General features: G+C 43.2%; 1 protein-coding gene across 4 annotated transcripts in view; it reads right to left on the reverse strand.

Annotated features, from left to right (window-relative positions):
- Positions 1-473: 473 nt before the first annotated feature.
- CSNK1G2 (casein kinase 1 gamma 2) overlaps positions 474-13,115 on the reverse strand; it is a 78,503-nt gene continuing 65,861 nt past the window's right edge. For all 4 annotated transcript variants that reach the window (XM_078669701.1, XM_078669702.1, XM_078669703.1 and 1 more), the window contains exons 10-12: positions 11,628-11,711; positions 4,385-4,491; positions 474-2,798 (exon numbers count right to left, since the gene is read on the reverse strand). In XM_078669701.1, the coding sequence (XP_078525827.1) occupies positions 2,744-2,798; positions 4,385-4,491; positions 11,628-11,711 (246 nt within the window). In that variant the 3' untranslated portion in view covers positions 474-2,743. The remainder of the gene's footprint in view (positions 2,799-4,384; positions 4,492-11,627; positions 11,712-13,115) is intronic.

The raw sequence follows: 13,115 nt of genomic DNA on the forward strand, positions 1-13,115 counted from the left end.
CTAAACACTTTAAATTTAAAGATGTGCACGCAGAATAAAAAGCTTGTATTTTTAAATTGAAGACAAACTGTTTAAACCATCTTTAATACTGAAGGAAAAGGAACTATTTTTAGGTAAATGAACAATGCATAGAAATAGTTCTTTTCTCTCCCCAACCAAATGCTAAATAGTGGATCTATTTTTCTGCAACAAAGCTGGAACTAAAATAATGTTGTGCATCTGGTGATGTGGCACTAAATGACGTAGAAAAAGCAAACATGCACTCATTTGCAAGTAATCAGAGCAGACCCATCTCACATCAGTACATCGCAGCCAATCCCTGGCATTGCGGGGACTGTGGTCGGGCCTGAAGGAAAGAGAAATGATAGCTCCCTCAATGTGGGTACTGGGAGTGGACGAATAAGACATAATGTGCCATGGTTTATTTTATAGTCGTTCAGACATCAACACTCAATAAAGTCCGCTGGTCAACATTACAGCTAGAAATGATGGTCTTTATTTCCTATACAAATGTCACCCAGAAGGCTTTGAAAGTGGTCTCAGACACAACCTTGTCTCCAGCGCACAATGGATGCGCCCAGATCCACCGACACTAGATTGGCTTCAGAGCTGTGTCACATACGGATCATATTACAGACATTACACATTTCATAATTACAGTTTTAAAAACATGCCGCGGCCAGTGTCCCCCACCCCGACTCTGTTCACTCACACCCAATCTCTTTTGGTATTCTTCAACGTTCATTAAATTTAGCTTTGAATGCAAAAGGAACCCTCTGTCCAGTCGTCGCACTGTTCAACGGTAGGTGAGTTTAAGTGTCAGCTTCTTTCAAACAAACTACACCATTTCCTAAAGATATCTGTAAAACAGGTCTTAAAATACCAGTTGTTTCTGTATAAATTGTCAGCAGACCCTTCGCTTTGCTAAGACGAGGTAACTGAAGCTTAGGTTTACACTTTCTCTGCATTAAAACCTGAAGCATAGATCTATTTTATAGATTTTTTTCTTTAATAAGAAAACACAACAAATTATCTTCTACGCCAATTTTAACATGTCACGTGGTCACTGAAGAGAGGACTATGGGTTTGATTTACCAAAACTTACAGATCCACCAGTTGAGAAGAAAGTGTTTAGGAAGTAGATGGCATGTGATGTGGTGTGTTGAGCAATGAACTAGAGTACAAACAAATATTCCAATGAAATGCAAGTTTTTTTTAAACAAAGTTCATCATTCATTACATCCCAATCAGATCTGACTACATTCAGGTCCAATGGTTACTTGCAGACAGACTCCCCCATGTTAATGGCATCTATCGTGCACTGAGATTTGGATAAGGCAGAAGTACGCATGGATGTGGTCTGACTAAACCACAGAAACCATGAACAGTTTGCATGTGCCCAGAATGGAGCTAGAGTGCATTTCTGAGGTGCCACGTCAGAGACGGTTGCAGTGGTCATCTCGTCATTGCTTTAGAAAGATACCAAGGTCAGCAACAGGCAGTGTTCCTACCTCAGGAATGGACCCCACTCTTAATACCCCTCTGGGTCTCTCTCCAGATAGCTGAATGGGTTACTCCTTCAGGGGACATAAATGGATGGGGACCACCTTGTCTTACCCTTCACACAAGGAGCAAAGTTGAAATTCCTAAGTTTTATCCTAAAGGGCAGGAGGCTAGAAGTTCTCAACTGGAAAATTTCTGGAGTGAGAACATTTGAAATTTACAATCTTAACAATTTCTTTTTTTTTCCCTTGTACTACGCCAGCCATCTACTTCCAAGTTTCCTTGGTGTACTGATCTTAGAAGACAAAGGGTGACTTTTATGCAAGAATATCTCATGGTGCTCCTAGAACATCCAAACATTTAGACTTGTCTCGACAAAGTGGCCACCGAGAAGCCATTCTTAATAGTGGAACGCAAATGGCTTCCTCAAACCCATAAAGGCAACGTGTTAAGAGGTCAGTCCCAACAGTAAAGTTTCAAGACCGCACAATCCCTTCCACAACTATCAAAAGTGCATCAAAGATGGGCATGTAAACAAATGTCCTCCCTCCCCCACCTCTCGAGCACCTGAGGCCAGAGACTGTGTGAACACATATTTAATGGCCAAAAAAGTCATACAAAACTAATAGGAAAAAATAAACATAAGACAAAAAATATCTTTTGGGGAACTTGGAAGAGAGATTTTTTTCCTTTTTTTAGTTTAAAAGATAAAATCCCCAACAATGTGCTCGGGGCTGTACCAGGCATCAAATTTAAATTCACATTGAGACAAACGCTTAAATTTATCACCAAGCCCTGCCAGAAACAATTTTGCCATCTTGCATCAAACAGTGAAGTATTACAAAGAGGGCGGCCCTTGATTTCCAATTTCTACCAACAATTCTTGATTGGGAAAGTCTCTTGCAGCTCAATATTCCTTTCTTGTGGCCTGTGAACGCTTTCCATGGACTTCACGATTTCTTTACGAGGGCTGTTTTCTTTCTGTATTTTTCATAAAAGTTTTGCTTTGTCTGTGTAAACAACCACAGAGTGAAGGGGCAACAAAAAGAAAGAAAAGCGGGAAGAAATATTTAAAAAAAAAAAAGTCAGCTACTCAAAACCCATCCACGGTAGGTGAGAAACTGCTCCATCTTCAGTCTCTTGACCCTGGCTCAAGTGCCCTGCGGATCTCTACGTGGCACAAACTGGTGCCAGAAAGTTACGGAGAATATTGGGGCGTCCCTGGGCTTTCCTTTGGAAATCATTTATGCCGCTGGATGCCTTTCCTCTTCCTTCGTTTAAAGAAACAGCAGCACCTGCAAAAACAGGAAAACAAACCAGATTTAGTACTTTCACTCTAATGGCCATGGCAAAAAACACTGCGGTTAACTGACAAATACAAATTTGCGATGGACAAAAAATATACATGCACCAATTTCTGTTAATCATCAATAATGGTCGCCACACTGGCTGCATCAAATCAGGACAGGGGTGAGACATGTTCTATTCAATCTGAATGGTGTTGCTCCTGAAGACATCAGAAACACCTTATCACCCAACCCCACAAGTCTTGACCTAACCACACAAGAAAGCCATTCAAAAGGGACATGTACAATGAACTCAGTCCTCACTGCTAAGAGGATACCACTTCAACCAAAGAGCAAGGCATTGGATATTGAATTTCTCCCCAGCTGTAAGAAGGAAATCAAATGGATAACAAATCTATGCAACAGAAATCTAGCCAGGCACTGATTAATGCCAAACTACAATCACCCTGTGACACTAACCTTAGAAAGTGAGGCATGCGCAGATAAAGGAAAGGTTCCCCTTTCTGAGGCTACCCTTTGCTGCCAGACAGCAGTAGATAAAAATGCTGTCACTTGAGAGGAAATCCATCCACACTCAAAAAGGAGCTGATGCCTTCCAGAGCAAGGCAATGGTGTATGTCTAGGAAACCTACCTCACCATAAAAGAAAAGTGAGGTAGGTGGATACCTAATTCCAACATGTGAGAGACAGTATCCTTCCAAAGCACAGCAGAAACATGCATCTCGGCTCGGACAGCTCTTCAAGAGTGCCATAGATGTGCCTCACCCTAAGATGCTATCCATCTAGGACAAGCAGAGATGTAGATAGATATCTGCCTCACAATGAGAGGCTACACTTCAGAGGCAGGGGCGGATGAGGACATTCTCTCACCCCAACCACAGAAGACTGTGGTTGTGAATGAACAGGCAGATCAAATTTCTTTTCACCCACAGAGGGGAAGGTAACAGTTCCTAAACATGGACCTTGAAGGACCAAGTTCTGTGCCTGCAAGCTAGTCTTTTCTTCTTTTATTAAAAGTGATCCCTCCAGGGAGGTCAATGACAACGGAGCCTGCGTTCTCGCCCATCCCTTAGAGAGATTCCTCCAAAGAAGGCAGTAAAAGGGCGAGCTTGGAGTTTAAGTTTAAAATATTTCTTATGCGCGCGTACACCGAGCGGTTTCATGGCGCTGTAAAGTACTAAAACCCTGAGGGGGGGGAAAGACAGGAACACAGAAAGAGGCTTTATGGTGAGAAGGCTTGTGTAGAAAGAAAGGTTTTGAGTGCCTTGCGGAAGAGGGTGTACTGGGGGCAGGATCTCAGGTGCGCCGGGAGGGAGTTCCAAAAAGCAGGAGCGAGTGTGGAGAATTTGGAGACTACTCAAGCCACCACTATTGCCACTGTAAAGTGCACCATCCTCTTTTTGAGGTGAGTCTCTGGAAGAACATGGATGTCGAGCAGCAAGGCACAAGGCAATATTAAACAAACCGAAAAAGCAACAGTGTCCAAGCACAGAGCACCTCGGCTGGAACTTTTCAATGCCCCTTTGACACTTCAACAGTTTATTCCAGTAAAAGGGCAGAAGAAGAAAACTTACTTTGTATCGTCAGCAACCTCCACTTCAGCAGGTGCTGTGATTGGTGCGTTTGAGTGTCCAGCTGTTGGGTCATCTGGGTTCAGTTCGCCATTGGTGGAACTCATCACCTGCGAAACATGAGGATGGTTAGTGAGCAGCAGGAGATGCAAGAACTACAAATGAGACATAGAAAGAACCAACCCATCATGGAAGGGAATAGAAAAGCTGCACGTTTTCCTCTGTAGACTGGCAGAAGAAACCTGCGAGCGCTTCACTTAAAGCTGTGCGCTTCCAATTCTTAGAGGTGCAGTGTGAGGATATGGAGCGTCTCTTGTCGACTTACTTATGAAGAAGCCAGTGCACTTCTCAGTCCAAAGATCTGTGGGGCCTTCTCATAGCCACTTTCAGGTTATTGCATGGGTTGACTAAACTATTCGGGCTTAAAGTGTGGAATTAAATTAAATACACTGCTTCCTCTAGAATCAGCACCACCCCAACCAACAGATCTTTTAGGATCACCTAGGTCACTAAACTGAACCACCATCTCTCTGACAATACTGAAGCAAGTAATTCCCTGTATAACAGATGTAAATCAGAATCTCCCCAGCACAACTGATATCCTAGCCAGGCCATTGCTGAGGTCATCAATGTCCTGGGTTCCGCCATGTTGCTTTTCTAAAAAAAAACTAAAGCTGAAAACAGAACTAGTGGGTCATGCCCACCTGAAAAGCATGTTTCAGAAAAAAAACATTACGTTTCTGCTTTCAACAGAGAAGAAATGCTGTAATTTCAGGCACCCTATTTTCGTTGAGGATAAAATTGGATGGAGTCAAACTCTGCACTAAGAAAACCTACCAAAATTAGATCTGTTCCTCCTCTGACCTGCCACATACCACAAGCCCATCGCCTCTTCAGTGAAAGCAAGAGAGGGAGAATACACCCACTGCTTGTTTAATTCTATACTTTCTTCCGTCCATAGGAATGCTACAAGTCTCATCCAGACAGAGGTCTCTTGAGTTCGTTTCATTTCATTGAAGCAACAGTGATCTACCCAAGATTAGACAAACGTTTAAAGTACTTTTCAGTAAGTAAGAACTGCTTGAGAAGACTCAAACCATTTTATTATACATTTTTAGTACAAGAACCTCCTTTCTCTACAGGTTGAGCTGGCTTTTTGTTTTCTTAATGAGCACAGCAAGAGTTTTTTAAATTAACTTTTACAATATACATTCCCTTTCTTCTTTTAAAACTGTACCTCTCTCCATAGACTAATGACTAGCATTTTGAAAACATGCCTGCGTGACCCGTTTGCACTGTAGCCTGTGTACATCTACGTCAGTCTGCACATTAAAGCACAAAGCAATAGTAGAGCATTTAGTAAAACAGTACTGACAGAAACAAAGAGCAGTATTAAAACGTGCAGTGCAATTCTGACAGAACGAAAAAGACCTATGGTCCAACTCTAAGGTTACGAGGAACTATTTTTGAGAAGCCATAATTCCGCAATAAAAAATGATTGCAAAATCTTCTTGGGAGGCACCTTAGAGTCACAGTGGGGGTTTCAGAATCTGCTTGGCCAGCCTCCACCTCCAAAATGCCAAGGATGCTACCTACCCCTTTTAGTCTCACGTATAGAGCATCACTTATATAAGAACCATCACATCGGCATGACTTAAAAATTCCATTTAGTTTCAGGAAGAAGCTGAAAAACCATCCACTTAAAAACACTGTTTTGTCGCTGGAAATCGAATTAACTTCCAACAAACTTTACCCTACTCTATTCACTCACCACCTGTCCCCCGCCTTTTTTCTTCCTAAGCACAACTCCTGGATCCAGCCAAAACGAAACAACCATCAACTACCAAGAATGTCAGTGACTGTCACCCACAAAGAAAGTCCTCCAACTGGAAGTCTATCTTGAGATTTGGTTAGGAAACCAGTCAAATCGCTCACCCAGGCCTTGTTTGGCCACTCCATCAAATATATGTTCTTCACAATAGTAAAGTTAGACAGCATGTTCATGTCTAGTCACAGATATTTCAGAAAGACATTAACCAAAATGAACCCATGTAATGTACTCCATGTATTACATGCAACAACTTAATCCGCTATTAAGCTATCCTTCAACAATGCGAGACAACATTTCCGTTCTTCTCTCGCTGGATTCTCAAAGATCAGAAATGGCTCAAGATAGAGAGATCTTGCATCATCTGAAGTGCAGTCAACAGTATCTATAGGGGGTAACATTTGCGTGGAGTCATTTTTGCTCGTCTCCAACTTTACAGGAGTTTTCAGTCAATTAACACACGCCAACGGTGAAGGTTCAAAACTCATACAAAATCTTTCAGTAAGGCAAACACCCTATTCACTACTATTCCTGAGTTGTCCACTATGGTGAAGAGACAAAACACACTCACACCGATCAGCCATTTCTCACCTCTCTATAAGGTGCACATTGAATTTGCATATACCTGCACGGAGCCCCCCAACCTGCTGGCTGAAAGGCAATGTCCTAAAGGCTCCACAGCCGGAATCCGACCAACCTCGCCAAGCTCTTTCCCCTCAGGTGATGGCTAGTGATGGAAGCAAAAGAAGAAGATTGGAAGAAGGGGTGTGGGGTGAGCAGGAAGGGAAGAAAGTTGAAAGGGAAATGTGCGGATATGGGCAGAAAGGAGGCGAGGAAAAAAAAGAGTAACTCATGCAAAATAAAAAAGACAGAAAACAGTCCCAGAAATGTATTAAACAAATGGACGCCAATGGAACAGCTCACCAACAAACCAAGTGTAGGAGTTATGCTAGTTCTGAACTCAAGGTGTCCCCCAACTTTGATGGGATGCAGACCAAGTGACAGCTTTTCAAGTATGTACAATTTCTTTTACCAAGAAGTCAAAGACACCAGGCAAGTAAGGGAGATGGAATAAACACATTCACTGTAAATAAAAAGGTGTTGGCTTGTCTACTACGTGGTAAAGATGTAAGCTCTGCACATTCTCCAGCTCTTCATTCAGCTACTCAATTGGCTTCTGGTTATGCACAATGGCAGACAGCGATCCACAAAAAGGGCATGTCTTGATTAACTAGAGACATGTGTACCTCCCAAAATTCTATTGAGAAGCAGAAGCTATTGGCAAACAACACAATTTCGCCCACGTGGAATATATGGACTACTGGGAGTCTTGGTGGCAATGGGTTTCCTCGATTTATAGAGGACCCTAATCTGATTTAGACCAGGACTCAGTGCCACTCTCACATAAAGCGTAAAATATTTTAATTCCATCAAAAGTCCACAATGTTTTGAACATCATTCTCTTCCAACTCACATGTCCATACCTCCAGCATTTCATGAATTAATTAACCCGGGATGTCTATACCATAATGACCCTATCTAAAGGTTCCCCTTGTAATATGTGATCATCCAATTAGGGACTGGATATAGGAATCAAAAAACCCTAAGCTCTAGATCTAATTACTATCCGGTTATATCTGCCCAGTAATTTTATTCTCAAGTTGACTTCTGGGATTCCTGTTTAATACCCACTGCACTGAATACAGCACCCTCTCCCTTCTTATTACACTTACACAGCTCACATTGCTAACTGAATGCTACATTCCTAAAGACTGACTTGTCTGAAGTCGATGATGCAAGCTTCACTTTCCTTACTTTTCTATAATCATGTGGCTTGTTTCACTTTATCTCACTTTCTATTTTAATTCACTACAACCAAAAAGCCCTGAAATGTGATACAATAGTACCTATCGGAGGCAGGCATGTTGGGTAATGAAGAATAGAGCACTCTAATAATCTCTGAAAGGTACAGCAGGTCAACGTCCAACAGACCCTTTTCCGTCCTTATGACTGAGCAGAATAGGTCATTAGCAATACAGCGCATGTCAGAAGTTCAAACCTTATCATTGTTTTCCTCTGTAAAGAACAAATACTTCCCTTGTCAAGGTTTAACCTGACAATGCCATTTGGCATCATCCCCCATGGTTCTGTGTTGAGCCCACCAGTATCAAGTTACTGATTATTTATAAAGTGTGCGTGCTCCCAGGAGTCTATTCGCACTGTGGAGAAAGCTACTAAACTGAACAACTAATTATGATGACTGCAAATACTGTGGAAAAACCTAGGTCTTTAATATTTTTCACTAACGTGGGGGATCCACTCAGAAGTAAAATTACTTGTCAAGCATGTTCCATAGACGTACAGTCTGTTCTCGAAAGGCACTTCTACCTAGTATGGTCTAAAGGGAACTGAGAGGATGCTATGTGAAGTGACAGTGTCTCTGTGCCAAACATGAACTAGGTGAGGAAATTCACCTTTCAGCACAAATGGAGTGTAGGCCATTACTTTTTGTGTAAATACTATATTCTACATATTTACTATCTAGGGTAAACCTTGGAGTGAAATTCAAGGTATCATAAAAGGCACATGGTGCTTTACTATTCTGAGGGACGTGGCAGCATTTGCACAACTGTTTCCCACAAGGAGTGGGTGTATAAGCCCAATTAGCATGTTTTGCTAACCGACCACAATGCAAGGCTGGTGGAAGAAAACATTTTCTTGCCCTAACTATCCAGCCTTTTGAATTCCCTATCCAGGGGTGCAGAAGGGAATGCGCCTTGTGAGGGAGAGGCTTGGACTACCAAGCTCTTAGGGGTAAGGGTGGTTGGTGGGTAATTTTGGGTCGGCCAGTGCTGCAGGTGATTGTCCTATTCACAGGAGCCCCTGTCCTGGGCTTGGGCCAGGTTCCCAGAAGGACATCAGTTTAGGCCTCGTTGAGTGGCAAGAGGGGTTCCGAAGAGGGGACACCCAGCTGCAAGATGTTCATCTTGCCTTCCGCTGCAGGTCCAGGACCTCTGCTTCCTTTACCACCACCACTGCATATGAAGCTCCCTCCTCCGTAGCCACGGTAAGGGGAGAAAGCTGACCAGAATCTGGAGAGGCATCCAGTCCACTAGCCTTAGCCTCATCCAATTCCTCATATAATCCATTCATGCTCAGGCTGCTCTTGTAAAGGATTGAGAAACCCATTCTTAACCTTTCACAATAAGGCTGAGGAACTGACTATGGGGTGCTGTCATTAGGCGCCGATTCAGGTCCAGGTCATCGGGATAAGAACTGAGCTGGCGCCGTCGGGAGTCCTGGCGTAGGGGAAGGTCGCAGTGGTATGACTGGAACAGGTCCGGATCTGCCACTGTATCCGTTGGGGGATTCCCGGGGCCAAGTCCCCGGCGTGGAAACCAATTAAGCATCCGGTGCCCGGAAAGTGAGCAGGGAGGGTCTGGTGGGCAAAATATGACATACATGGCATTATAAAATTTGTTAAGCTGGGCGGGGATCGCTCCAGCTCCTGGAAAGGCACGGAAGAGCAGAGCCGACCCAGGCCCCACAGAACAAAGCCTATAGCGTGGAGCTCCTCCATCACAGTGGCCGACGGACGGGGAGAAGTTGAAACATAATTTGACTTCCTGTTCCTTATGACTCTTTACTGACCGACCTGACAACATTGAGTGGGAGGACGATGACTTAGGACTCCAGCAGCGGTGTCATGACCTTCCTCTTGACCGAGAACAAGACCTCTGGTGCGAACAGTGCTGTACCGAGCACCAGGCCACAAGCAGCTTTAGGGACCGCTCCCTCAAAGCTTTTGTAGCATGGCCCGGCACGACTTTGAGTTATAGTTTCCCACTAGACACAAATCAAGTGTGGATCTGTCACTGACATGGCACGATGGCAGGCACCGCTCAGTTTGAATCCAGAAGTCTTCTTTGACATGTTGGAAAACCTATACACCAAAAATCGTTGACAAAAACATCGAAAAAAGCATGCCAAAAAGTGACAAAGGCTAGCTCTCTTCAGGGATCTGCGCTAGCTGGCGCAGGAAGAAAAGAACTGATGTCAGCGCATTGGGTTGGCACCTATATAGGTGATGCGGACATCATTTCCAGTGAGGACGACGTTACGCTGAGCAAACCGACGCCACCTACCAGCACGCAAAGGTATTTCTCAAGAAAAAGTCTTCGGGATCCAGCCTGGGAAATTCGGAAGGAAGGAATATGCGGCTAGATGACTTTAGCAGATATAAGAAATTTAGTTGGAAAAATTACGCTACTGAGTTGCCTCACTCCATAATTACTGAAATCTCAGTCTATACTGCAGCATTTAGTGATTTTACATTTGTCAACGGAATGTGAATAAGTGATGCATGGGGTTTGTTCCTAGTGTAATGACTCACGCACTTCCAGACACCAGCACCTCACATGAAAGGCAATCAGACAAATGAAAAGGACAAACTACCAACAGATCTTCTTTACAACAGCCTTTTCTTTACCCACATGGTCTCAAATGAAATTGTCCACAATTTCTTTAAGTGTGGTATGTGGGGTAAGGAAGGAAGGCAGGATAAGGATGAATGCCCTTACACCGGCTCTATGCATGATTTATCCATTTGCATCTCTCTTGTTCTGTCTATGGAACCTTTACTATGCTCCTATGACTGGTAATTCCATCATACTGTAGGTCTGGGCGGGTGGTGTGTTACTCACACGTACCCATCGCATTACAACAATCAACTTTGTTTTTTTCCTTGGATCATTTTGTTTTTCAGACCTATCCCTCCCCCATGCTAGTGATGTGTGAAATTTAAACTGGGCTGGTAGTATTGGGTAACTTGGCAACTTTGTGAAGTAGATCAATGTTAATTCTGATAAATTGTTTTATATTTCTATCACAAACACTTTTCGGTGGGAGATGTCCTGAGCTTGTGATTTTTTTTTCTTCTTTTTAAACTACTCATACTTTGTGGTGTTCACAAGCTTGGTAACCTAAAAAAAATATCACAAAGTGTGCACAAGCAATGCTGGTCAGCGTTCGTAAACCATAAACTGTAGTATATACAAGTATGCTGCAGATGGTTGTGGTGTGGGGAGTATATAGACTTGATTCCGTAAAAACATTCAACTCTTTCCCCTGAACTCTATTCCCACTGTATTTCCGATGACAAATCTGTCCGATTGGATCCTGGCAGATACTTTAGCCTGCCTCCTGCCTTTATGAGGCACTCAAAAAGGATTTTTGCTGTATTCTCTGCCGCACTCTCCTTCCCATGTGCCTCTCCAGCGGTTATGCCAGAGCAAAACACGTCTTGCAAAACAGGAGAGCTTCATTGTGAACCATTCTTTTTAAGTGTGTTTTCACGAGGTTTCCAGAGAAGCAGTGCCCTTTTCCTGGTTTTGTCCTCGTAACACTTCAGCTCCTTACCTGGTGCTTAGTGTGTGACTGCACTTTGTCCCGGTGGGTTGCTGGGGCTGAGACATCACTGGGGATTGTACCAATTGGGGTCGGCTGCAACAAGACAGCAAAGCAGAACAACAATTAAAACTGTGCAGTGAATAAAGTGTACTTCATTACTGAGAGCTGTCTGAAACGGAAACATGCCCAGTTTTTTAATGTTAAGGAAAATAAAAAATATACATGCTCAACCAGTAGTTAACATGCTGCTTGCCAATACATTAGTCTTTCCGCTAAATATTGTGATACCTTTTGTTGTACAAACATTCACCATGCTCTTTGTAAGGTGCACAGACAAGCACCAACAGTGAACAGCTAGCGAGATTGACAAATGTGACATCACAAACCAGCACAACGAGGAGCACGGATGTTAGGTCAGTGTCCTTTTTCCATTCCCTTAGAGCCAGGGACTGGCTGCAGAGATTGACAGAAAGTGCCAAGTACCTGGGACCAACTCTTCAAAACAAGGTGGGGTGGCAGGTGGGATCAGTGAAAAAACTGTAGGTGGGTATCAGCCAGAACGATAATTAGAAACAAGTTACACACCAGTAACAATAGTTTTGTGACTAGAAGCAAGTCTAGATTCAGATGGGAAGGTTAGCCTCTCTACTTAAGAAGCAGGTTTCAAAGGAGTACTTATAATAAAAAAAAAAAAAAAGGAATCCATCTTATTAACTCTTCAAAAAGGCATTTATTGCTCTGTCTGGGAAGGCAAGGCCCATTGAGCCAGCAAGTCTTTCGACTACAAGCAGCCAACCTAACGAAGACATACTCAAACACGCCTCTAGCCACACACTAAGAAAGGGCACCCAGGAACGCCTTTCAAATCCTAGTCCTCTGTGGCCTCAGTACAAGTAGAAGGCACCATAAAAATGCTGCAATAGGATACATCGTTGTGGCCATGTTTGGAATCTTTTCACAATGAGAATTTGTCTTTGACGGCGATCAGTTTTTTCGGGTAGTGATGTCTTTGCTAATTAATGCGCAACATAGAGGGAGGTGCTTCTGTGGACCTTTTTGAGGGGCTTTGTGGTTGGTGACCTTCACAATGAGCCAACATACCACTTTCCTCTTTAGATGCCAAGGTGTTTTTTTTTTTTGCATCTCCAAGAGCACTAGGTCTTCTCATTAGAATAGTGTTTGGGGTAATTCACCTCTGACTTTCTCAAGCTCTGTTCTCCTAAATCCCAACATGTTTGGTTCATGATTGGGAGTGCCTCCTGTTTTAAAGACCCGTCAAGCCTTCCATTGCTACACAGTATTTCCATGAAGACATTTACTGCTGAGTGGATAATGTGCCAGGAATATGCACACTCCAAGACCCTCACTTTTCAAAAATAAACAAACACAAATGATACACCCACACTTGAACATAAACAAAATGGGGAAATAAAAATGCTGCCTCACTCGTGATCTCCTTACTCTCTTATTCATGACGGAACCCACAGGAGGTAAAAA

This window comes from Lissotriton helveticus, chromosome 12 (genome assembly GCF_964261635.1).
Source record: "Lissotriton helveticus chromosome 12, aLisHel1.1, whole genome shotgun sequence".
Taxonomy (NCBI): Eukaryota; Metazoa; Chordata; class Amphibia; order Caudata; family Salamandridae; genus Lissotriton; species Lissotriton helveticus.